This window comes from Hakea prostrata, chromosome 3 (assembly GCF_041222555.1).
Source record: "Hakea prostrata isolate BN-2017 chromosome 3, UWA_Hpros_2, whole genome shotgun sequence".
In the NCBI taxonomy this organism is placed as follows: Eukaryota; Viridiplantae; Streptophyta; class Magnoliopsida; order Proteales; family Proteaceae; genus Hakea; species Hakea prostrata.
The window spans coordinates 2,956,437-2,983,185 of record NC_142602.1 but is presented as its reverse complement, the minus strand read 5'-3'; the positions used below and the strand labels follow the sequence as shown (position 1 = coordinate 2,983,185).

The following is a 26,749-nucleotide window of genomic DNA, read 5'->3' as shown; positions in this document are numbered from 1 at the left end:
TAGAGCAGCATCAGGGGAACACATACCATTGAGTCTGAATCAACTCCTCCTCCAGTCGAAGGAGCACAGACTGCTTTCTTGATGCTTCTTCACCACAAATTTGGGGTGAGATCCACATCTAACTAATAATAAAGGATTGAGTTGGGATCCCGGTGGGTCCCACATAGGCCCCACCCAATTTTGACTTGAAGAAGCGTCGGGAAAACAATATTTGCTCCTCCCGACAGAGGGATGGACATGATCCGAACTTAGAGGAATGTGCTCCGTTGATGCTTTTCTACCATAGAACAATGGTAGATTCATCTTTGAATACTAACAAAATAAATTAAAAGTGTAAACTCCATTAAAGTCTAAGTTCCTCCACCCCTTATGTAGTGAAAAAACATCAAAAGAACACATATCTTTCCCCTAATAGAGAGGTGATCAAGATTTATTCTAAGATAAAGGTTAGTGCTCTCCTCACACCTTTCTACCATACAATTGATGTTGAACTAAATATAGGGTTCACTAAAAGTCTTATCCTAGATTTATTTTATCAGCATGTAAAGATGGCTCCAACCCTATTGTCTAGTGGAGAATATAAAGTAAGCACAAACTTCTACCCGTTAGGATAGTCGATCGGAACCACCAAGAAGCAAAGAAGATCATCATTACATGCACCTTCGCTAATGTTCCCTGAGAGGCAAATTTTGCTGCAAACGAGCTTGCAAAATCTGCAGCATTAACCTAAGATTGGCTTGTATATAGGCATTCCCAACCCTCTTCTTAACTTGGATCTTGCTCTTTGATTCCCTTGGTGACTTCCTCATAGTCGCAAAAAAAAAAAAAAAGAAGGAAAGAAAGAGAAGAAGAATAAGAAGAAGAAGAAGAAAGAAGGAAGGAAGAAGATCATCACTAGCGTTTGGGGGAAAAAGAAAAAAAAAAAATCATCATTGATAAGGGTCCAGATGTCCAATTATAGATAGTTTTGGGAGGCGCTGCATAGTTTTTTTCGAATGGTGGTAGCGCTATTTGTCTCAGTTATTTGGGCCCTAATGCTGATTAGATAATAATACTATGTGTTCAGTTCCCTACCACTGTCTCCGTAAAGACAAAAATTAGTGACTTTAGTTAGAAAGTTTACCTTCGAATCAACCTTACATGGCTAGCTTGTTCATAATTCAAATTTGAAAGAGGGAGGACTCCTATTTAAGTTAGTAAGAATCATAATTGTTCTACCAAAGAAAGAAAAAAAAGAAGATCATAATTGCTCAAGAAGGTGGGAAAAGATTGTTATATTTATCTCCATTTAACCCCACCATTTATATTGCTTATTTCTCAATGTACCCAAATCCAAGCAAATAGATTCCTTCCCTTTTTCATGGTTTCATTTAGGAAATAGTTTTTTTTTTTTTTATTTAGTAACCGATTGAGTGTGTTTGGTTATGCAAGTCCATGGATCTCGAATTTTTGAAATCAAGAATCTGATTATTAGTAATTGCTTGATTACTTTTGTTGAGTGATTCGTGTCATAACAAAGAATCAATTTTGCCTGAAAACTGAAATTTTTATATCAGGGTTTGACGCCAATTCTATCCATTCCCCTAAATTAATCATGTAATCACGATAACCAAGCCATTTTTCAAGACAAATCAATTCCACAGATCAGAGTAACCTTAATAACTAATTTTCAGTGAACTTTAATCTTCTAGAATTGGAATAAGCAAGGTGGAATTGCTTAACCAAACGCACTATATGATTCAGTGCTGCGTTTGGTATTTTAACTTTTAAGCCTCTGAAACAGTTTAGACCCAATAGAATACATACACATCTGATGCAGAGATTATTGTGGTAAGCCAACTTCAATTTAGAACATGGCTTCATCTGTCTTCTAAGAAAGAAGAGTGATGAGCAAGTTATAATGGTGCTTGTGTCTTCCTCAAAAGAGGCAAAGCCAAGAAACCCAAAAAGTACCTCGTTGAAATGAGAAAGCTGAAGAAAGTTATCAGATTAGTAATAATTAATAAATCATCATCATCATCTACATCCAGGAAATGTTAGCAGAGGACCAGTGCTTTCTCCTTCTGGTTGTAGACCTTTTGGGCCTTACCATATTCTTTTGATTAACATGTAACGTAGCTTACAAGCTTCACATCTACCCACCCAGCCTTTCCTTTTACCTTGTAAAAAGATTCCTCCATGTGTAAAGACGAAAATCAAAATGGTATCAAGTTCTGGACAGACTACTCTATCCAAAATACTAAAATAAGAACCTGAGTTCATGCCTACTGATCAATCATCACCTTCTCCTTTTGATTTCTTCTTGTTTTTCTTCTTAACTTCACTAGCTGTCTGGAGTTCCTCTCAATCTACATACTTGCTTTTCTTTTTCTTCTTCTTCTTCTTTGTTGTTCCATCCTGTTCTTGATCAAATCCGTTCACACCATCCAAATTATCAGGAGCATCATCAGTCTGCTCCAGCTCCTGTGCTAGTTTACGTTTCTCCTCCTTCTTTTTCCGCTCTTCCTCCTTGGAAGTTGGTTCATTTGAAAGAGCTTGGGATTCGTCAACATCCATGAACTCACCATTCACACCAGTCTCACCTTTGGATTTTTTCTTCTTGCTTTTCTTTGCAGAAACTTCTTTATTCTCATTCTTCTCTATATCTGCAGACATTAAGTCAGCACAGTAAAAATAAAATAAAATAAAAAAAGCAAAAACAATTAAAGCATCCTGACATGTGGTACAGTCCAGTTCTAACATCATTTAGTTGTTCTTAACCAAGACCAACATGATCAATTAATTCTATTAACAAATGATCCACATACTGGAGATTGAAATATGGGGATTGGGGAGAGGAAATCCAACCTCACCCTCAATCTCCTGCTTTTCTTCCCTTTTTGTTTTTCTGTGTGTGTGTGTGTTTCTTTTTTTTTTTTTTTTTTTTTTTTTTGGGGGGGGGGGTCAGTGAGCAAGCGGAAAGGGTGGGTTTAAGGAGGGTGCATTGGCAGGCTAAGGGAAGTAGCAAACCTAGCCCTAGCACTTGCTTGCTTAGTTCCTGCAAAAACCAAGAGTAAGTAGTCCAAGACCAATGCAGATTTTGGCTAATAACGGCTGGGCCTGAGATTGGTTGATCTTTACTGGGTTCTTGATAAAGAAGCTTATTAAAGACCTAAGATAATAATTCAAAATGAAGACACATGATAACATCTACCATGTGTCAGGAGATGAACATCCTCCCAGCCATCGATACTATGTAACTAACCACAGTGTGCTCGGAAGCAGGAAATACTCCATTAGTATTTAGTACAAGTAATAACAGGTCAACGACATGCTTAGAAAAAATACATGGAAGTTTGGGTTATCTTTAGATTTAGGGCCCAGGCTGGGAACGTTTCAGGTTAGCCAAAGCATTAACCTGAAACCAACCCCCTACCTCCTGTCTCCCTACTACTTGAGCACAGTAAAAGGCTTAGAAACCCAACAAGACTGTTCATGTGTCAAAATGAGCAAGGGGGTAGCAGGAAACTAGTCAAGCGACCCTAAACATGGTTTAGTCAGTATGAGTACCTTATATTGGTGGATTGGATGGATAGACCACCAAATTAGGGGGAAATTTTACCGTCCTAGCCCAGGATACTTGTTGAGCTACCATTTTTTTAATGCTACAATACACCCCAACAGTTACCCACTAATCAAAGTTCATATGAATGAAATGGTAGGCATCAATTATGGGGTTGAATGCCAAGGAGGGCAACACTACTTTCCTCTCTACACCCTGGTAATGTGAATGAATTCATCATATATTTTCTATAATCTACATTGACATAAATACAAAGAGCATAACTTGTAACCCAATGAACCAGAAGCACAGAATCCCATAGCTGATTCACATTTGCACATCAACAACCCATGCTAGAACTTTGGAAAGAAAAACCTCTCACCATCTTCAGTGACCATCCCACTTCTGTTTTGGATACACTCCATAGCTGCTTTCATGACATCAATATTTTTGCTCGGTGCGACTCCTTTGTCATAGAAGTCCAGTCTTTCCTCAACCTGCTCACGTAACTTCTCCCCAAACACAGTGGTTCCTGTTTCTGCATTCACAAGACAGGATAACCGTCTACTTAACAATAATACCATGATTTGACAGAGAAAGAAGGATATGCAAAATGAACAGCAGAGTTACCTGAAAAACAGTCAATACGAGATGCAATGGAACACTTGTTTGCAAGATAACGAGCCATCCGGCCCTTGTTCTTTGTAGAAGCCCGCCCAATGAAGGATGAGTGGAAAATTAGGCCATACTTAGGAGTATTTCCCCTTGTTTTTAATGCCCTGTATGCATAAAGTGTAAGAGGAATAGTAATAAAATAAGTTAAGGGTCACACATCAATCAAGAATCCAAAAGATGAAATAAGTTTCCAATAACCTCCAAAGCCAGATTGAAGAGCAATGTTGTGGAAAAAGAGCACTTAACAACACAAAAGGTATTATCAAGACTTACGTCCTATTTCCAAAATTTAACAGCTATGACAGAATAATTGCAAACATTGACGCCCATTACATATCAAAGTGGAAATATTTTCTTAGAAAAGGAAAAACCAAGTGTTATAGTGTTAACTACCTGAATAGTGCCTTCTCTGCACCAAGGATTTGAAGGGTAGAAGAAGGGCACTTGGCCAAGTTTGTGAGACTACCAGCATGAGAGATCAAACGAGCGCCAACAACTTCACCAATCAGTGCAGCCAAATTTGGTGCTATGTCATTCATTTTTGTAACCAGATAGTCATAAAGCTTCTTCCTGTACTCAGAGAGATCAATAACCCTCTGGGCAAATTGCTGAACATTAATCAAGTCAACTGGTGATAAATCCTGTCCTGCAAGCAGTTGGAACCACAAGATGAATAGAATATAGGATGTTGCCTTCTATATGAAATAAGTTCATGAGTTATTCATCCAAAAAAAAAGTTCATGAGTTTTACCCATAGATGATTTGGAAGCTTCAATAATCTCCTTAGGTTTATCTTCATCTCCTAGTATGTCGGCTAAGGCAGGAATTTTGTCCTCAGATAATTGTGATTTATCCTCAATGAATTTTGAAACCTTTGCATAGAGGTAGTTGTCATTGACAATCTTAACAAGCTCAGGGAAATGCCAGGAATACCACTCCCTACATGGATTTACTCAAAGAATCAAATGGGGAAACGAAAGAGGACCAAATACAAAAAATGCCATTAGTTTCCATCTGAAAGATAAATTTCACTTGGCTCTAGAAAAAAGAAGAAGATAATAATAATTAAAATGGTTCTATCATCCACAGAAATCCAAATAGAAGGCAAGCCAAGGCAAAATCTGAAAGTAACAATCTCAGAACCTGACTCTCATGGAGAAGGAGTTAATATCTTTATCAAGAGTATCAAGCAGGAAAATGGCCTGAATAACCATGTTATCAACTCTATTGACATTGAATTTGACCTTTGCTCGGCTGTAACTGTGTCCCAAACCAAGCTGAGCCTTTTCCAGATCACCAGGCTACAAGATGGAAAAAGCACTAAAATAGAAATTACATCACAATAAAAATATCAAACTCTCAACCAAAAGGAAGCAGGAGCCTATTGCATGTCAAACCTTGAGGTCCTTGATAAACCTATCAAAGTGTAACCGCACACCACGGAGAAGTTCAAGAACAAACTCGTTGCTTTGGCAAGGGATTTTAGTCTCTTCAAAAATATGTGACCCAACCTTCGGCTCCGCAACTCCGAGACTGAATTTAGGCTTTTTACCATCCTTGATTTTTGGGAGATTCAGCGCCAAGAAGTTCCTCAACTCTTCGGTCATAAGCCCTGAACCCCAGCAAACAGTAAAACATTCAAACATTCATAATTTGGCGTAAAACACCATAACTGTCCGACAGGCACAGCCTTTTGACAGTGTTCAAATCGAATAGAACCACAATGTAGGCTATATTAAAGACACACACACAACTATTAGCCACCAGAGACTCAGGAAAGGCAACAGTACAATTTGCAGCAATTAAAAATCATATGCCACTCGCTAGGAACATATGAAGTATCAAAAGGGAGAAGTAACCCATAGAAGAAGAGATTGGGCTAAAAATCTTACTTAAGACAGTAACAAAACAAATTTTCAGTTCGCGCTTGAACTTCACCCGTGTTTTTAATTAATGTCTATCAAAAGCATAACCACAGAAAACTTTTAAGGTGCTTTACCAGAACCTTAAATTGTTCCAAATAACAAGTTCAATACATTCACCAGGAAAAAAAAGAACACAAGTTCAACACCTACGAAATCAGAAGAACATGAATAGCCCAACAGTCTCACCTTCAGAAATAGCATTAACCTGGTTTGAGAGCATCGAGGGCAGAGTCAAATGGGTTAAAGGCTACTAGCTTTACAACTTTGCCGAAGCGATTAAGATCAATAACGGAGTTTCGAACAGCTTCAGTACTCTGCCCAATTTCATCGATGCCATGACCCAGAAAAAGAGCATAACCAGATGCCGCTTCGTAGAGAAGATACAACGCCATGAAAATTGAGTACAGACAGTGTCCAAATGTCTCGAACCCCTAATAAGGCAGCAAGGTCCCTCTGGTTCTCTGGTTTCGTTTCTGCTTTTGGAAGTTACTGATACAGTTTAAAGCCTTTCTTTTGAGGTATAGATTATATATTTTTTTTTTTTAAGGTATAGGGTTTTAGCCTTTCAGTTCTCAGAAGAAACCGCAGCGGCAAAGATACAAGTATACGAATTCGAATCATCACCCCCGACGCGAGCACTCTCCGACTGTTTTTCCACCACAACAATGGGGGCCCCACCACTGAAAATATTAAAAAATAAAAACACTCTCATCACCACTCTGGCCCCCTTGTTTTTTGTGGTGGTAAGCCGTGGAGCACAAACGACGGGGTCGCAGATCCGGACAGCCATACATAAAATAAGACCACAAATTTCTGAAAAATGTTTATCTGATTTTAGCATTTTATTTATTTTTTATTTTTGGAAAAAATTAGCATTTTATATCTGTGCAGTAGAAATTCAATATCATTTAAAAAAAAATTAAAAAGTAATATACTATTATATTACATATTTATATGATTTTTTATTATATAAAGGCATGTAGTCCCGTTTATTATATCATCTCATCCTTTCTCTCTGTCTATACTCTGAGTCCACGTACGCATTTCAACATTGGGAAAGCTAGTAATACAAAATTTTTCGTTCCACCTCAATGAAATGCTATGGGATAAAAATATAGTGTAATACCATGGGATCTTATGAGCAGAACTCTATAAGAAGGCTATTAAAGAGGAGAACATGAGTGTGGCTGCTTGTTTGGGCTAACAAGCAGTTTAATTGGTAAATGTTATAACATAACGATTATTTTACCATATTTTGATTGGTAAATGTCATAACATAATGACTATTTTACCATATTTAGATTGGTAAATGCCAATTAGAGCACATGATCAAGAGATGAAGTATCTGTATTCACCACATACCCATAAATCTACATCTCACGTTTTTTGTGTAATAAGATGAATTTATAAATTTCATGAATCTAGATATTGTCACAACCAAACACGTATAAATCTAGCATTTATGAATTTAAATATTTGAAATCTCAAGTAAGTGGTGGGAAAGTTAACCATGGAGATAACGTTACTTGCCTTACATTTTTTTTTTTTTGGGGTTTTACTTGCCTTACATTTTTTTTTTTTGGGGGTTTTACTTGCCTTACATTTTTGTGCCCATCTGATTTAGCATTTTATTTCGGTGCATTAGAAATCAAATGTTATATAAAATATGATTTTAATATAAAAATAGATAAAACGTTATATAAAATATTTACTTAAAAATATTATTTTTAATATATATATATATATATATATATATATATATATATAAATGGGGTATAACAGTCTAAGTTAAAAGATAAAGAGAAAATAACATGGGCATCAATTTGGTCATGACGACTCGGTTCGTCTTCTTCAACCTGAAAATAGGGTTTTGGATTGGATTTTCCAAAGGCAAACTCAGGTTGGAAAAACCTTTCAACCTGCTTCCGGCCCCAAGGAGACTTAAACATTTAACCTGGGAAGAATTTTGGAAGGTTTTGCATTTGTTTTCGCAATGGCTTTTTTCTTTGCTGTGGCAGAGATTCCCGGCGTCGACGATTTGCAGATGCATGTTACATCTTCAACCCTAAATCGGACGACTACTTCTCCGAAGCAGCATCTTCTGACCTCGATAATATTTCCTGCTGTGTCACCCATGGATATTGAGAAGTTTTCCTCTGAAACGACCCAGACGGGAATCCGGGAGCTAAGCAGTGTCGCTGTAACCGTTGAATCAACACTTCCGGCGACTGAACTCAGGCCTTTTTTTGGGATCACAACTACAAGACCGTTGTTGTCATGAGAGGATCGTTTTTGTATGATCGGACGATGTCGTGTGGTAAGAGATTAGAGATGATTAAAGCTCCCCTCTGTTCGATTAAAGAACCATGTCTGTTAATACATCCATTGACCCTCCAATTAATTCACCAAAGCTGTCGTTGTTGATTCACTAGGGCTGTCGTTATCACTGAAAATACTTACTAACTACTTGGCTTAAATCCCTTTCCACGCTTATTCATTGTCAACACCCTGCCGGCTGCTCCTGTCCAAAGCTGGCCGTCGCTATTGACTGGAAATAAACAACTAATTACTCATAAGCTTCCCTCCACTTGTTCATTTTCAACGCCTTCTCTCCAGGGCTTCCCTATAATATAGTTTGGTTTTAAGCAAATTAAAAGTCTCGTGTTTGCTTTGCTTCGTTCTTTTCCGTTCTTCCTTCTTTTTCAGTTTTTCAAATCGTTTTCATGCTCGTTTTTCTTCAAAGCCTCAAAATTAATAAAGCAGCTAGTGGTGTTATAGATTATCCAACCAATCACCTGCTGCCGTTTCTCTGGTCTCACTATCCTTTGTAAGTCACTTACTTCATATAATGCGTTTCTTGGGTCGGTTTTGGTTGGCTTGTTGCATCCCTTCTTTAGAAATTTCTTTGCTTATGTTGTTGGTAGTGATCAGGTTTATCCGTCAGTCAGACGCTTGTAAACAGATGATTTAGTATGTTGGATTTCATAAATATGCTGAATGGTGTTAGAACTTATCTCTTTTAATTTAATTATTCTTTCACATTCGCATTCAACATCGGTCCATCCCCATCCCAAAAATATGAATTGTAATTGGGTGAGTTGTTATAGTTGTTTTAGCTATTAGCTACTAGTGGGCTGTAATGTTCTTAATTTGGCACCAAATGCATTCTTCTAGCCTTTTAGTACTTTGTTATGGAAAATAAATTGCTTTCTACGTTGTAGTTTGAATTGCTGTTGATCAGACCATTATATTTTCCTATCCTTAGAATATTCCAATTTCTCCATGTTTGCATAATAATACCCGTGTATTTTGTCTTCTGCACCTTAGAGACGCGATGAATCATGATTGAAAATATATAGACGCATTGGCACTGCATTTCTGCTTGGATCAATCCCAGTACTTCTCCCAACATGGTTCTGGGGTTGAAGACGAGGAACAAAAAAGGTGCTTCAATTCAGGTTGACTACCTTGTCCATGTCCAGGAAATTAAACCGTGGTCTCTGTCACAATCTCCTGGATCCATTTTGTCTTTACTACTTCGATGGGAAAATGGTGACAAGAATTCAGGATCAATTGGCCCTGTAGTCCCTTCCTTTGAGTCTGGTTATGGGGATGCAAAAATTGAATTTAACGAGTCTTTTAGGCTTATGGCTACTCTGTCCAGGGAAGCCCCAGCCAAAGGTGGAGATGGTGAGACATTCCAGAAAAACTACTTGGAATTCAGCTTATATGAATCACGAAGGGAAAAGACAGTGAGAGGTAAGCTCTTAGGAACTGTCTTAATAGACCTGGCAGAGTATGGGATTGTCAATGAAATTGTGAACATCGGTGCTCCAATGAACTGCAAGAGAAGCTTCCGAAACACAGATCAGCCAGTTTTGTTTGTCAGAATCCAACCATTTGGCAAGGATAATTCCAGCTCATCACTGAGGGAAATTCTGTCAAAAGAATCATCACAGGAAAAGAATGAGAAGGAATCAATTTCTACTCTGATGAGTGAAGAACATTCTGAGGAACTTGAGATTGCATCTTTTACCGATGATGATGTTTCATCTCATTCATCCTTTGGCATGCCTTCATCTGCTGCTGCTGAGGCTGGTGGCAGTTCTCCACCTCAAAATTTGGAGGTATCACTACTACTATTTTGCTTTTGATTTGATAGTAATAATTTCTTAAAATATGCATATATGTGATAACTTTTGGTGGGATCTCCAATAGTTTTTTAGCTGTTCATGCTTTTGTTTGCAGTTACAGTCCTTATTGGATTGCTCAAGCATAGTTGTCACGATGCTGCCAAGGCGTCCAGGCATCTTTGTCACATTGTGTAGAAGCCCTGTCCAATGCCTTGGGACGCTTAGATGTTGTGACAACTATGGATTCAGGTTTACCGAATGTGGAGTAGTCCAGCTACTGCATGAATTATATCTTCTTTGAAAACCAGATTGCTGGTATCCAAAGCACACTATGACCCCTGCCACAGCCATGAAAATTAATGCATATATTTCCTCTTTTTATATGCTTCTCTGTGCCTGCATATGCATGCTTGATTGCACCAATCACTGGCATGGAATTTCCTTACTGGGTAACTTGATTAATCATTTTGCAGGTACCTGAAAAATCAGAGGAGAAGCCATTGACTTTTTCATACGAGAATGTGAATGGGAATTCTTGTTTGTCATCCATTGATCTGTCCTCTGATCCAGGGAGCCCTGAAAATGATCATGCTTCCTCTTCCAAATTTCCTTGGAGTAGCTTATCATTGATCCCTAGAGAATCTGTGAGCCATAGTTTTCAATCATTTTCTTCATACATTGCTGATGAAGATATAAGGGAAGAGACTAGACCAGGCAATAGTAGACTAAATTATGGTAATGATAATTTGACCCACAAAGCATTTCATGAAAAATCTGGTAATGAAGAAAATCAACAAAATGACGTTAATACCAAGGATCTTTTAGCGCTTTTTTCGCCCTCAGATACAGGTCTTAAGGTTGTTAAGAAAACAGGATTTGTTGACTATTCTAACTCTCATACCAAGGAAAAGAATAATGTGCATACTAAAGAACAGAACAGAAATGAGACAGCGAACGCTGATGATACTTCTGGTCCACCAGCTAGTCCCGTGGGAGAGAATGGAGACTGGGAGGAACAGGGAGAAAATGGAGTGGAAAGACAGATAAAAAAAGAAAAGCTTGTTATGGCAGGAGGTGAATCATCTGGCTCATTTTCATCAGATTCTACTAAAAAGCAAGTTTCATATCCTGGTTTTACACGTTCATTGAGCAGGAGATCAACTGGAGTTAGGTGGAATGCTATATCTGATGATAAGAAATCTATTCCATCATCATTAGACTTACCCAGAAGCAATGGATTGTTAACTGATAATAAGTTAACAAGTAAAGTGAAGGAGATTGATGTATTGAAAGATGTGGATACTGGGTCTAGGAGTTTCATAATAGATGAAGTAAAAGATGCCACACTTGCTTCGAGAGATACAAGAAACAGCTTCTCTGATGGCAAAGTCCAGCACTTGGAGCATAAGATAGAGAGGCTTGAGGTAGAGTTGAAAGAAGCTGCTGCAATTGAGATTGGGCTATACTCTGTGGTGGCTGAGCATGGGAGTTCTGCGAGTAAAATCCACTCACCAGCTCGACGTGTTTCTAGACTATATCTTCATGCTCTTCGAGAATGTTTACCTGCAAGGATTTCAAGTGCAGCAAGAAGTGCTGTTTCAGGATTAGTTTTGGTAGCAAAAGCATGTGGAAACGATGTACCCAGGTATGTTTAAACTTCAAAAAGGGTCCTGAAGATAGTTAATACAGTGCTTTACATTTCACAGAACTATTTCTCATAATGATAGTCAGTATAATGTTAAACCTGTTAGATACAAATTTGAAGCTAGCTTGATGGAATTTCCCCAAGAGAACTTCCAGTGATGGAGGAAAACTATTTTCGTTGAACTTTTCAGATCATCCAATCAAAACATTATTTGGATGACAAAGTAAAATACAAGAAAAGAACAATCTGATGTGTGGGGCATTCAGGGAATCTTCATGAATCTGTTTTATCAAATAAATACTGCATTTTTGCCTTGATTGTTACTTCCATGGTAACAAGGTTCTTTTTTTCCCCTTTATACAGGTTAACATTTTGGCTCTCGAATTTGATTGTACTGAGAGCTGTCATCAACCAAGCCATTGAGGAATCACAGCTTTCAGTTTCTGCGAGTTCACATATTGAAAATGATGGGGGTGGGAAGGGAAATAGTCAAAGATCTTCCACATTTAACTGGAAGGAGTCCTCTCCCACCATGAGGGAAAAGAAGTTAGATTTGGCTGGATATTCTGATGACTGGGAAAACCCACACACTTTTACATCTGTCTTGGAAAAAATTGAAGCTTGGATCTTCTCCCGAATCGTTGAATCTGTGTGGTGGCAGGTACATCCTGGTAATCATGTCTCCACCCCTTTACCCCCCCCCCCCCCCCCAAAAAAAAAAAAAAAAAAAAACCCGGAAAAAAAAACTGCGAGACATGCGATACATCTTGTTAAATGGCCTTAGTGCTGGTAGCCATCTGACCTCATTCCTTTCTCTCTGTCTAGACACTGACTCCACATATGCAGTCCACCAATGGGGAAGCTAGTGATAAAAATTGTGGTTCTGGCTCAAAGAAATGCTATGGGAGGAAATCTAGTTTAATTGATCAAGAGCAAGGGAACTTATCAGTAGAACTTTGGAAGAAGGCTATTAAGGATGCCTATGAAAGACTATGCCCCGTTCGAGCTGAAGGACATGAGTGTGGCTGCTTGCCTGTGCTGGTTAGATTGGTAAATGTCCATATTTTGCATTGTCTCTGCAATTCAAAGTACATAATCAAATGCCTAGGTCTCACCGTCTCTTAATGACACCATGCCTTAATTGAATGTGTAGCCAACCTTTTTCTCAAGTAGGCAATATGTTGGGAAAGCTAACCAAGCAGATAAAGTTCCCTTGCCTTCCATTTTTGGGACTGTTCTGCATTAGATACTAGGAGAACTCTCAAACTAAAATATCTTCCCAATAATTTATCTCAAAAGTTGAGTTGAATACTTAGTCTACCATTGCTTCATCATAGACATAACCAATGCAAATTATATTGTGCCAATGTATGGGCCAAAACAAACCATCTTGTGAATTTACTATTGGACATTTTTTAGTCATGCGAAGGTATCAAATTTTTGTGGAACATGTATTCAGCTTTAAGTATCAGGGCAACACATTATCAGGTGGTATTATCATGCATCAGGCTGTTGAGTTGCATTTTGTTGTTAAAAAACACTGACCACTCTCTCCATTAATCTTCTGACTTGCCAAATTGGAATGATTTTCTTCTGTTTCCAGGTAATGGAACAGTGTGTGGCTAGATTGGATGTGGCTATGTTCAATGCTATTCTTCGTGAATCTGGTGATGAAATTCCAACAGATCCTGTGTCTGATCCCATTAGTGATACAAAGGTTCTTCCTATCCCAGTTGGGAAAGCGAGCTTTGGTGCTGGTGCACAACTGAAAAATTCTGTGAGTGGTACTTATTTCTTATGAGTTTCTGACATGGTATTCATCTTGTTGGTAATGGTTCTCTCTATGCATCACCATCCTTCTCAGTAGATTTTTTTATCCCAGCCCCCACCTTCCTTGATCATAGGAGATGTAATATTTTTGTTAATACAACCTAGAGGGGGGTGAATTTGTTGCAACTAGTGGATTTGCCTAATTTTTTGACTTAATTACAAATACAAAGTAAATTGTGTATTTCAATGATAATTAAATGATGCAATCAATCCACAAGACAAGTATTTATAGTGCTTCGACTTTGCAAATCTACGTCTACTCTTCTCTTAGCTTCAAGAGAGATTTTCACTAGTGATTCTCTTTCACTAGGGTAGAGATCAAAACCTTTACAATCTTTGTTTATCCTAGGCAAGAGTACCCTCTTCAATATTTGTTCACAGGGCAAGAGCACCCAAAACCAATTCTAATATACCTAGACTAGAATTGAACAATTATAAGAGAATGATGTGACACTTTACCTCTTGTGTGAGTGTAATACAATGAGAGTTGTATGCTCAATTGTAAAATGAATGCACTACCAATGCCTTCAATCACCTCAAGCTTGACTTCCACAAACTTGCTTAACACATTGGTATGTTCTTTAAGGTTGAGTGAGGATGAGAGGCAAAACACAATTTCTTTCTTGTAATATGAGAGCTTGAGACTACTTAGGGAATAGTTGATCAAATGTGAGGTTCAAGGCTCTCAAATGGGGTGAATTGGGCTTATATAAATGGCTTTTGAGTGCCTTAGCCCAATTCCCATCGGATAGAAAATGAACATATTTTAGTCCAAACAGACGTTCGTCTGGAAGGTAGCCATTGAGGGTTACTTCAAACCAGACGGACGACCGTCTGCAATCCGAGTGCACCAGTAATGTGCATTTAGGGACTTGATTGAATTTTTGGGATTTCTAGCCAGCTCTAAGCCTCATACACTCTCCTAACATATCCTAGGTCAGTTTAATGACATAATATGTATATAATTAAATGTAATTACATAGTACATGTGGAGGTGTCCTAAGTCCTTAAATTATCCAAGTCTTGAACTTGACTTGATTTTGCATCTTCTTGTGCTTTGATCTTGATGTTCATCTTGACTAAAGTTTCTTGTCCAACTTGACTTGACCTTGACTTGGGTTTGAGCATATGGCTTTGAATTGGAGTTGGTCCACTTGCTCTCATATTTAACTAAACAAACACAACTCAATATAGTCATTAGTAATTCAGTTTTTTATCATCAAAACGGACAAAACCAATGGAGGCTGATGTGGCAATGCTGACATGACATTTCCCAATAATTTTTTTTCCATTACCTTTGGTTAATATTTGAGTTTGTTGGACACTTGAGTCATTTAAACAGAATTTGATTTTATGTCTGGAAATTTTTATCAGTAGACAAGGAATGCACTTGGAAAATATCAACATTAAATCACAAAAATAATACAAAACCTATAAATCCTTTGTTGGGAACTGACACCTGCCAGACACATTCATATGATTTGTGGTCATTTGTGTTACACATTCACATCCCTTTGTGTGAAAGGTGAACTCTGTCTGATGTTATTCTCTTGTTTTCATTCATCCATGTGAATTCCGCTTACTTTTTTGTCTCACCTAGGAAATTGGATAAATGGGGTAGGCATGATCAACACTACAAGATTAAGGACAGGAGTGTCAAATTTAGGTCCAGATCTAATTTGATCAGCATCATATTTCCTTCAAACTGTCCTGCTGTAGCATAACCTTCACAGTCACTTTCTCAAAACATGAAATAATGATCGAAAGTGGAATATGAAATATCTGAGTGCTGAAAATTGTGAAGTTGTGATTGGTCTGATGTTTGCTCATGATTCAACAGCCTAAATCTTATCATTGTTTTGATACCCAGGTCGGGAGCTGGTCCAGATGGCTAACTGACCTACTTGGTATAGATGATGATGACTTGCCTGAAGGAAAGAAACTTGATGGTGGTTATAGACATGAATTTGAGGCATCCTTCAAGCCTTTCAATCTACTTAATGCATTGAGTGATCTAATGATGCTCCCAAAGGACTTGCTTTTAAGCAGTGCTATTAGAAAAGAGGTTCACAAGCTAAACTCTTTTGTTTAGTTAATGCAGGTCTCTTACTTGTCACTACTTCCATCCTGTTTAATTCATGCACTAAAATTTTTTACTTGGGCAGGTATGTCCTGCATTTGGTGCAGCATTGATCCAGAGGGTTCTTAACATATTTGTTCCAGATGAGTTTTGTCCGGACCCAATTCCAGAGGCTTTGTTTCAGGCTCTAGATTCTGAGGTTAGTCGAAAGGAATGTTTCTTTTTTTTTCCGGTTCAGTTGAAAAGGAATGTTTCTACTATAGTGTTTTTCCTCCCTTCTATTAACATTGGAAAAAGTACAAATAACATAATTTTCAATAGGTTTAGAAATTTGTATGTCACAAGCTTCTGCTCCACTCAGTCAAACTTCACCATGGTCATCGTACTTAATAATTCCATCCTGAAACAAAACTGGAGGTGAGTACGGGTTAAGTTAAAAGATCCATAATGAATGGTATGAATGCAAGAATGCCATTCCATGACAATTAGGATCAAGTAAATGTATCTGACTCCCAGTTGTGTTTGACGAGGTAAAGTGGGATTGCAACGATAAAGTCAGCCCCTCAAATTATGTTTAGTTGTTTAGCAGGAATTGTATGTCGTGTCACTACAGATAAATTGTCTTTTTCAGGATTGTTGGTGCCTCTCCCCTTTCGCTTCCTCCCAAGTCCCAAGCCTCCAGTAACAATATTTATTAATGGTGCTGTTTTCTTGATTGTTTAGTGTCTTTTTCAGGATTCTCTTTTGGCTGAGGGACAGTCTATCCAAAAATTTCCTTGCACTGCAGCTCCAGTGGTGTATGTGCCTCCTCCTGCAGCTTCAGTTGCTGGTTTTATAGGCTCTGGAAGCCAGTCTCAGTTGCTGAAAAGGAATGCTTCAATCCTTCAGAAATCTAACACTAGCGACGATGAGCTTGATGAACTTGATTCTCCTCTGGCTTCAATCCTCGGCAGCGTCCTTGGTTCTCATACATCATCTACTTCATCCACCTGGAAATCAAAGAAGAGCGGTGTTCACAATGTTATCAGGTATCAACTACTACGGGAGGCATGGAGGGATTATGCTTAGTTATCCTATGCCATTCATATATCATTCTTTACTGCATCCGTGGCTCTCCTTGTTTCCATGTAAAATTTACGTACATTTGTTAATAGAAAATAAAATATGGTGTTCTGCAACTCGATAAATTCTTCAACATGTATTTATCAAAATAGGGAAGTAAACACCACGACCTGCATTCAGGTTGGCAATGGCTCCATCGTTTGGTTTTACAGCCAAGTGGGATTGGTTCTCTAGTCCTGTTTTAAATTTCACGATCTTTCTTTGGACGTTGACTTGCCCATCTGGAACATGCAAATAAATACAGGATATTATTGACCCGGCTCGCCCACCCTTTCTTCATTACACGCTGCACAAAATTTGTTTCCTTTTCAATCAGTGACCAACCATTATGAACTCGAATGGCATTTCACAAGCCAAAATTCTTTATGAGGAAAATTTTTCCTAGGGTTCATTTTTGCCACCTTGTCGCAATCAGTGAAAGATGAACAATCTGTCTCCCACTCCGAATCCGGACTTTCCCAATAGTAATCCTCTCCATGTCTACTCTTTTTTTCTACTTATCTTTTTTTTTTTTTTGGGCGAAATTTTGCACAAAAAACGCAAAGTAACCGAAGCCTCACATTAAACTAAAGGTTTATTAAACACACGAATCAGATTAAACCTGAGGCACAAACTTCAGCTAATGTGTACTCTTCGTTTCCTCTTCTCACCTGTATATTACAGACTCGTATCCTCAACACTCAGCTTCCACCAGAAACCTTCTAAACTACAACTACTGCGTCTCCTTCCTGTTATCATTCTTTTGTAGTTTATGGAATTCTGGTTCTCGTTGGCTTATGTTATAGAGTTCCATCTTAAAGGCAAACCTGGGTATAAGGGCTAGTAGAAAGAAGCCTTTCATCAAGCTGCCAATAGAACGGAAGTAGTCAAAAAACAACATCACACTGTCAATACCTGTGTAACACAGACAACAAGCTCCTGCTAGGTTTCACCAAAACTACCGGCCACTTGAAAATCAATAAGCTTCGATTGTTTCCTGTAGTAATCTTCCAAAGGCTTGTTCTGGAGAAGGAAGATAATTCAATTAGCAATTCATAACATTTGTTTGAGATAGGACTATAAAAGGATTATGCAGGAGACATGCAAACGGATTTCTCATCTAGACAATTTTGTCTTCTGATCTAATGCTTACATGTTTCACATGAGAATCAACCACCATTTCCAACAAAGTGTGGGTACCAAAAGAAATTGGAACACATGGAATGTGGAAGGGGAGAAATAACTCTGGAATTTTTCCATTACAGAGTATGCCGTGAGACTAGCATAATTATACGCATTCTAAACGAAATTTGATTTCTTCAGCTTACAAAAGAGGAATGAATTTATTGGTTCATGGAACTTGGAATAACATATCCTGAGTAATCAAGGTATTTTTAAACCCCTACGCTAGACGAAAGGACAAGGTTCATTGTTGTTACTTGGGTTCTAGACTAGTTTAGTGGCCACTCATCAACTCTAGCAACCAGGTTCCCCACTCTCCCCTCACACCCCCCGTCTCCCCATCTCAAGGAAAGCAGGATGCAAGAAACAATGTCAGAGCAGAAAATTCAAAATCACACCTTCATCACAAAACAGCCATAAGTAAGAGCTGCAGATTGGTCTCATATAGTAAATGGCATACGTAGGGAGGAGAATACCTACCTGCTTTTCAGAGATTTGGAATTTCTCTTTCTGAGAATCTTCAGTGCCAGCAAAGGAAGTTTTTGCTAGATTTGCCCCTAAATTTCCTACAGAAATACTTACATGACATTGAGGACACATTCTGCTTCCAAGGCGTTTTTTCACCAAACAATCCTCTGTGCATCTGAAATTCACAACTATATCGATATTGGAAATTTGGTCCAGGATCTCCTGCATTTTAAATTCAAAAAAAGGAATTCATTTGTAAGCACAAACTTCCCTGATCTTGTTTAATAGAAAACGAACATATCACAGCATAGTTTCCAAAATATTAATACCTTGGTTCGAAAGGCCAACTAGGTGGTCCAATAATCTAAGATGGATCAAGATCTTGCCAAAATACCAAGATAGTACCGAGATTTGAGATATTAACTCACCGAGTATGTCAACTTGGAATCTCTATAATCGAGATATTACAAAGGTCTCAGTGAGATTCTTCTACTATGGTTAATATTCAGCAATACCCGAGTTCCTCCTCAAACAGTTAGCTAGGATTTAATAAGCAATAACTTCAGGAATCAAAGACTTACAGCTTGAATTCGAGTTCGAGGAATGCCGTCCAAGATGAACCCAGTTTCACCTCTGTGATAGCCATCTTCAAGTCTCTTTGACAAAAGACCAAAGATTATATCCTCAGGAACAAGCTTCCCTTCATTTACTGCATTTGCGATCTGCATGGAATGTATTTTTTTATCGTTGTAACATAGTCCACAAGCAAACGGAAATAAGTAAAGATAGATTACAATGATGGCATTGAGGAACAATAAAACCCCTGAAATTAGAAGTTGGCAGAATACTGTAGGCTGTGGAGACTTACTGTAATAAGCATTGCTCATAATGCAAGGGAAATCTGAGCAAACTGTTCTCCACTGGTTACAACAGGAAATTTTGGTCTTTCAAACTGGGAAATCAAGTGCAGCACTGTCAAAAGAAAAAAAATATGGGGATTTTTTTTGGTCCCCAGAAAAGTTTATTTATATTTCTACTAACCACATCCTCGAATAATTATCCTGACTCCCCCCATCAAAGCAAGCTTCCAACAGTTTCCAAACTAAACCCCTCCCTCACACCGGTGGTACATGTTTTCCCTTAACTCTTCAATTTTACATCAACCCCTTCTATTCATGTACTGAGCAATGCAAACTTTATCTCTCATTTGAGCATCTAATTTGATACCCTCAATCATATGGAAAACATTCCCTATTAAAACATAAAATTATCATTTACATATAAGTATATAACATTCTAGGCTAATATAAGCGTTTAAAGAAGGGGGAGGAGGAGGGTACACGGTAAATGACAGATAATTTTGGCAAACATGATTAAGTTTAAGAACTAACACAAAATTATCTAAAAAGTAAGCAAGCCTATAATGTCTGGTCTAGGATTTTGGGTACTCTGATGGAAGAGAAGTACATTATATATTTTCCCAGTAGGAACGGTCCAGATGCATAAAAACAGAAAAAAATCGACCAGAACAATTCAGGTCTTAGAGGGGTGTGCAGTGGGTTTTCATTGGCAGCCCTGGCTCCATGAAACACGTCTATGCGGGAAAGTTCTCCTAAGGTTCTGCAAGTCACTCACACTTCTATGAGCATTCTTGTTCCCACGAATAATTCTTGTTCAATGGAGGGGAGGGGTGTGCAGTTGGTTCACATTGGCAGCCCTGGCTCCAAGAAACGCGGGAAAGCTCTCTAAGCTTCTGCAAGTCCCTCACATTTCTGAACAAGAGTGCTCATAGAAATGTGAGGGACTTGCAGAAGAGAGCTTTTCCGCATAGACGTATTTCTTGGAGCTAGGGCTGCCAATGAAAACCCATTGCACACTCCTCCCCTCTATCGAACCATCAGAATCGTTCTTCGGAACCAGTCGAACTGCAGCAGCAATTCCGAAGGATCGGTAGATTGGATTAACGCCAATTCGCCGTGCCAAATGGGTTGCCGCTGGATTGCCGCACTTGTCACGCGGACGATTCCGACCATGGCGATAGAATACAACGAAGTTCTGCGAGGAAGATGGAGAATTAAGGATCGTCGGAAGTTACAGAGACCAAAGAGGCCGATTCGAGGGTTTAGGAGAAGACAGTGATTGGGAGATGAACCTTTTAAAGTAGACTACCCCAAATGCGGATTTTTACTTGCGGCAGCTGCTGCCGCATTGGCTAGGATGAGGCCACATAAACAGAAATAGGTCAGACGGTTGTGAATTAAAGAGTAGGGATATATATGTAAATAAAAAATTTTATATTTTATGTTTAAGAATTAAAATTTTCTGAAATTTACAAATCACAACCCTGCTGCTTCCGCATGAATGCCGTTTCGTTCCCTGCAGATAATAAAACCCTAGCTGGGCGCAGAAGGGAAAAAAAACTGACAAGTCCCCAAACCATTATAGAAAACAAGTATTAGTCTCTCCGTTCAATCTCTTGCATCTACAATTAAATCGGAAAAATAATATAAAAAAATCCTTGTATTTGTTCTTCCACTTGCCTTCATCTTCCTAGCTCATATACAGGTCGATCTTATCTTCTCCAAAATTATCCACAACGAAGAACCTAAGATTTCACCCGCCCAGATACGGCTTCCTACAATCGTCTTTCAGATCGAATCTCGTCAGAATGGATCGCTTCCTGGCTCTTCAAGGCGGCTTATCTCGTTTTCTTCTCATCTTCTCCTTCTCCCTTCTCTCCACATCTGCCGTCGTATACTCTATTGCTTGTATCTGCAGCGGCGAAGAACTGACTTTCAATAAAATCTTGACCATTGTCCCTAAGGTCTGGAAACGCCTAATGGTCACTTCCCTGTGGAATTTTCTCATCGTTTTCCTTTACAACGCTATTGCGGTGGTTCTCTTACCCAACCTAAGTTGAATGACTTGAATCTCCGTACCGAAAAAATGAATTCGCATGGGAAAAAGGAAACTTTAACTCTGATTTATAGAATAAAAAATCCTATGGTTAGGACACTTGAGAACTCGAAGGAATAAAACAAACTCATAGAAAGGGCTGGAATCAGCTCTGCATGTGACGGTGGTGGTGGTGGAATGACGAGAAGGTGGAGCGGAGCAGAGGGAACATAGAGCGATTGGGTCGGTAGAGACAAGGACGTGATTTGTAAATTCAAAACTTTTTAACTTTTAAATGTAAAATATAAAAGTTTGCATTTACATATATATATATATATATATATATATCTATTCTTTGGTTTAGGACCGTCTGATCTATTTTTGTTTGCATGGCCTCATCTTAGCCATTGGTCGCAGCTGCCGCAAATAAAAATCCCTACAGTGTATGTTCTTGTGCGGGACCGAAGAAATGTTCTCGTGTATACGTTATGCCATAACCATTGATTTAAACACGGTAAAAAAACACTGTTTTCAATATTTACTTTTCTCCCCATTTTTTCGCCAAAATGTTCAATATTTATTTGAATGGACTACAAAATCCTCTTTCCTTTCTTTTATCCCAAAAAAACACAATTAAAAAAATAAAAATGAGTCTCTAAGTTTCTAACAGCCTGTGAGTCACTGATACCCATCAAATTTGAGCCTTACTGGTATGATCAAATAATATTTACATGATAATACTACACGAATTACTTTGTCCAATGGTAAAATTTAACACATCTCACACAAATTTGAGCAGGGATCTTTGATTCTATCAGTTATGATACGAAATCCACAGTTCTTGGAAGGAGCTTTTACCCGCAGATTATTCCAAAAGGGAGATCGAAACACAGCAGGACAGAGGAGCATAAAAAGGCATATGAATCGTTGATAGATTATACCTCTTATTCGAAATTAATTACAATTTCAGATCAGGTAGGTACAGATTTCTCTATATCATATCATACATAGGATTATAGGAAGGTATGCCAATTCTGCAATCCTTACCCATGGAAACCCCTTCATCTTGCACCTGCCATTCCCAAAATGAATTTTAGAAGATCAGAAACACAGTTAGTTTCTTAACATAAAATAAGCATGACTAGTACCTACTGAATGATTGGGGATAACCGACGCACCTGACCTTGGGTCCAGGAAGAACTCTATGAGTTAATCTCTAGAGCAAACTACTTTTCTTGTCTAACTGAATATTAAAACCCATTTCATAGGAAACCATAAACCCTAACTGGCAGTTAAAAAGCATATACCCAAATAAAGGCAACATCATTTATTTGGGACCTGGTTAGGAAATGCAAGGGACAGTGGCTTGCATTTTAGATTGATTGCAAATATGAGATGTTTCATGTATACAAGAACTTGACAGGATGATCAGAATTCACAACCAACCCTGTCCCTTTTGTTGTCACATATAAACCACATCTAAGTATTCCAAATTTATATGCATGACCACATGGCTGACTTTGACATTTAAGTAGCCCTTCATGGTCTATAGCTTCCACTAAACCTGCGGTTGAAAAAAATCAGAAGGTACCATAGCCCTGGTACAGACATCTTACTTACTGACAAATAATCAGCTTCCCTGTATATCCAACTCAAAAGAATAAATCTAATTGCAGTCACATAATTTTCAGTGAGCTTGTGCTTCAAATGTCCTAACTAAAAAGATTAAACTGGCAGGGGTTTACATAAAACTTACATCTTGATTTGTGATCCATAATAAAGGTTTTGCAACACATCATAGTGTCCACAACCATGATACAGCACAAGAATTGAGTGTCCTTGCCATAGTCTTGACCATACTCAGCTATGGATTTGAGGTTGCCAGAGAACTCCTCCGCATAAACAGTGATAGGCATCCTGTGGTCAAATTCATGTATAAAGATCTTGTAAGGATCCAACTTAAGGAGCATGGACATGACTGTTATTTACTTGGTAGAGCAAATTCTGTGTACTTTATACAGCCATCTCAAATCCATTCAAATTGCTTGGACTGAGACAAACACCAAAATACAAGGTTAGGAAAATAAGCATCTAACATTCACATAATTCAAGTACTTCTCATCTAGGTTTTAGCCTTGATGGATGGTGTATGGCTATCACCTGAACCATCACAGCTTTAGGCAAAGACCACTCCAAGTGGTAGCACACTAACACCAAGGGGGACGGGCATTAGTTAAAACTCTCCATGGGGAAGACCACCCCCTCCCAAACCCAAAAAAGAGGAGCAAAAACTATTGGTTTTAGTTTAGGGAAATCTGGTTGTGAGAGGAGCAATGAGAGGATGGAAGATAAATCTCTGGTCCCCTTAAAAATGTAGTATGAAAAGTTCTTCAAACACATTTTTGCAATTTTTGTTCTTTGAATCCCATTGTGCCATGTATAAAACAACAACGTGGAGCTTTATGAAATATCTTGCTGATACTAAGGATTAAAAGAGCAAAATACAAAAGCAATAAAAAATAAGCAAAACAGCAATAAGGGAAATCAAATTAACATTCAGTTTTATCCATAAGGCAATGCTATACAAAAACATTCCTGATTTAATAATCATTCCCAACTACAACCACTCAAGCTAAAGACATTGAGGATGTCAAACTGTATGTGTTTACTTCTACGAGTTCAAAATTCTGGTGCCCTTTCGATTATGAGTTCTCCATCTTCTTCTTCACTAGCCGCTGCGATGGTCTCGACATAGGGAAAAACATAAAAGGGTTCAGCCAGTTTACAATGAGGACACTTAGATTTAATGATATTGATAACTGGATCAAGTAAAGCTGGCCCTCCATACAACTCTGTATCTTTGTATCCATAATATCCATTGTATCGGTATCCATCCATCAATCCTGTCATGTCTAATTCATTAAAGGACATTTGTTTAACCCATGTATTCTCCAATCTCACCCATAAATCATAACGCCTCAGTTTAACCACATGACTAAACACAGAGAGACGATTTCCCAATGCAAAATCCACCATTTGTGCTTCACCATCATCCAAGAAAGGCATTGGGATTTCATTAAATTTCTCATTTCCAACACTAAATGAAATGAGAGATTTCAAACTAGGAAGAACCCAATGTGGACAGCCTTCAAACACTTTGGGTCTTGTGCCATGTGGTTTTTGCTCCCGAAGAAATTTCTGAACTTCTCCAATGCTTCTCCAAGTACTTGTCCCCACTGTATACACAAAGACTTCATACCTAGGGTGCCTGCCCATGCACACTTTGCAAATTATCAGCACCTTGAATTTCCCAGAACCATAATCATAACCCAACCCTAAAGCATGTTTAGGACGGGCATTTAAAGTTTTCGGCAATCGCCTGAGGTATCCAGTAATAGGATTCCACAGAAACACAACATTTCCATAGTCAAACACACGGGTTAAGCACAGCAACCCATTGCAAGAACCTGCTAATATGACTCGGTTTCTTTTAGAGTAAGAGTAGGAAGCATAATCGAAAGGGAATTTTAGTTGTACTGGGATGCCATCCTGAATATTGATCTTATACATCAACTTATGAGTTGTAACGACAAAAGTTGAAGCATTGTCGATTTCCATTTGTCTGTTAAAATGCATTTTCATGAAATTAGGGTTATGGAATCGAGAGTAATCTCTGATTACGCACCTGAGCTGCCAAAGAGTTCTCAAAGTTAAACGAAAGAAGATTTCATCCTTAATATCGTTTGGGAGATCAGCCAAAGTCTTTCTATCAGAAACCCTCTTCTTTTTCCTTTTCGTGTCATCGACTTCTCTCTGCTTCTTCAACTCTTTTCCTACTTCGTTTCTGTTGTCACCCATATTGCGCAACAGTATGAGCAGAAGGACAAATGAAAAACGGTGGGTTCCTCAATGGCGATATAATATTTATAGATATGAGTTAGAACTTAGGAGGTGGTTTGCGAAAGACGAAGAGTCCTTTGTTACTTGAATCCAGACTCTGACATCAAAGCGTCTCGACGGAACCAAGATGATTCCCCAGGCAAAACACAGTTTTTGATGAGATCTTCTCTGGACGAATTTAATAGATTTTGAGTTTTTTACTATTATTAGTATTTAATCTTTTGAATTTTATAGACTCTGGTAATCAGGTTCCTCCATAGTTTCTACTTAAATTTTCTCTCTTTTATACAAGGAAATGTATAAGCCTATCAACCACAAGAGTTTTGCTTGAGGTTAAAAATTCAATATTCAATGTTATTGGGCCAAAGACAAAACTATATCTTACACCAATTGAGGGTCAAAGGAATGGATGAGAATCTTGCTTTTCTATGAAGAAGTCGTGGGTTTTAACTCTTGTTGGCGACATACATATGTAATATCTGCATCTCAATTTTCCTATATATAAAAAGCGCCTTAAAAAATAAAACAATAAAAAAAAATTCTACATCTTATATTTAAATAAGGACAAATTACATATAAATTCTATTTTTTTAATTACTTACATTTATTATATTTGTTAAAAAAATTACATCTATTATCCTTGGAAAAATAATTACATCAAATAAACCTAAAAAAAAATTCACTCTTGAATTTTTATAATTCTCCTGAAATACAAATTAAGAAGACAGCGTCTGTCCATTTGTAAAGCTAATGGTCAAAAGGGGCAACTCGATTTCAATCAAGGGATTTGCCTATGTTTGGCTTTGGAATTTAAATGGAGGGTTCACGAACTAAACCAGGACTTTTAAGGGTTCTAGGCATATTTCAAAGTCATGTTTTGGCTCTAAAATGGATCAAGCGTTGAAAAGATAAATGATCTTAGAAAAACTGAAGCGAAATGACACATTTGCATCACACATCTGCAAAAACATTGATTCCACTACTTGGAGATATACGCCCATTAACACCGTGGGCAACTTTCAAAATAAGCGACAAAATCAGATGTCTATATGCAAATGCATGTCAGATTCAATTTCTTAAGGTGTACCTTCTTTATGAACTCACATACATGCATCAACTAGAGGTAAGTGTTTCCCCTTTTTTTTATTTACACTTCAATTGTTCAATTGTATTATTTTGTTCATACCACTATCGTACCATTTATCAAACGGTACAATTATATAATACTCGTATACTACCATTTGTTTCCTATCACATTTCACACAATCTTAGCAGGGCTCATGATTCCAAATCCATAATTCTTAGGAGCAGCTTACCCACAGATTAGTTTTGAGACATTCAAAATGCGTTTGCTAATTGAATAAAAGCTCAGTC

At 38.0% G+C, this 26,749-nt stretch overlaps 3 protein-coding genes and 1 pseudogene across 8 annotated transcripts; 1 reads left to right on the top strand and 3 right to left on the bottom strand.

Moving 5' to 3' along the window:
* Nucleotides 1–1,901: 1,901 nt before the first annotated feature.
* On the bottom strand, nt 1,902–6,822 carry LOC149020032 (nucleolar protein 56-like; annotated as a pseudogene). The gene is made up of 8 exons (XR_016172139.1): nt 6,328–6,822; nt 5,614–5,828; nt 5,360–5,517; nt 4,968–5,155; nt 4,610–4,862; nt 4,172–4,320; nt 3,924–4,079; nt 1,902–2,645 (listed from the first exon to the last, which is right to left on the bottom strand). The product of XR_016172139.1 is annotated as a nucleolar protein 56-like (transcript).
* Nucleotides 6,823–7,920: 1,098 nt separating this feature from the next.
* LOC149020031 (uncharacterized) lies at nt 7,921–17,256 on the top strand. Of its 5 annotated transcripts, none has more exons than XM_089148043.1 (9): nt 7,921–8,458; nt 9,469–10,268; nt 10,748–11,919; nt 12,283–12,580; nt 12,745–12,969; nt 13,523–13,696; nt 15,620–15,814; nt 15,915–16,028; nt 16,553–17,256. In XM_089148043.1, the coding sequence occupies exons 2-9, from the start codon at nt 9,552–9,554 to the stop codon at nt 16,895–16,897; spliced, it is 3,240 nt and encodes a 1,079-aa protein (XP_089004169.1). In that variant the 5' UTR covers nt 7,921–8,458; nt 9,469–9,551; the 3' UTR covers nt 16,898–17,256. The 5 variants fall into 5 exon arrangements, with proteins under 5 accessions (XP_089004169.1, XP_089004172.1, XP_089004168.1 ...); XM_089148046.1 differs by having other exon boundaries at nt 7,921–8,968; nt 16,565–17,256; XM_089148042.1 differs by having other exon boundaries at nt 7,921–8,968.
* LOC149020030 (putative adenylate kinase 7, mitochondrial) lies at nt 16,746–20,476 on the bottom strand. Its single transcript, XM_089148047.1, has 4 exons — nt 19,449–20,476; nt 19,162–19,302; nt 17,846–18,802; nt 16,746–16,818 (listed from the first exon to the last, which is right to left on the bottom strand). The coding sequence occupies exons 1-3, from the start codon at nt 19,458–19,460 to the stop codon at nt 18,485–18,487; spliced, it is 471 nt and encodes a 156-aa protein (XP_089004173.1). The 5' UTR covers nt 19,461–20,476; the 3' UTR covers nt 16,746–16,818; nt 17,846–18,484.
* Nucleotides 20,477–24,154: 3,678 nt separating this feature from the next.
* Nucleotides 24,155–25,333, bottom strand: LOC149020029 (F-box/kelch-repeat protein At3g06240-like). Its single transcript, XM_089150978.1, has one exon. The coding sequence runs from the start codon at nt 25,331–25,333 to the stop codon at nt 24,155–24,157; it is 1,179 nt and encodes a 392-aa protein (XP_089007104.1).
* Between the last annotated feature and the right edge of the window lie 1,416 nt (nt 25,334–26,749).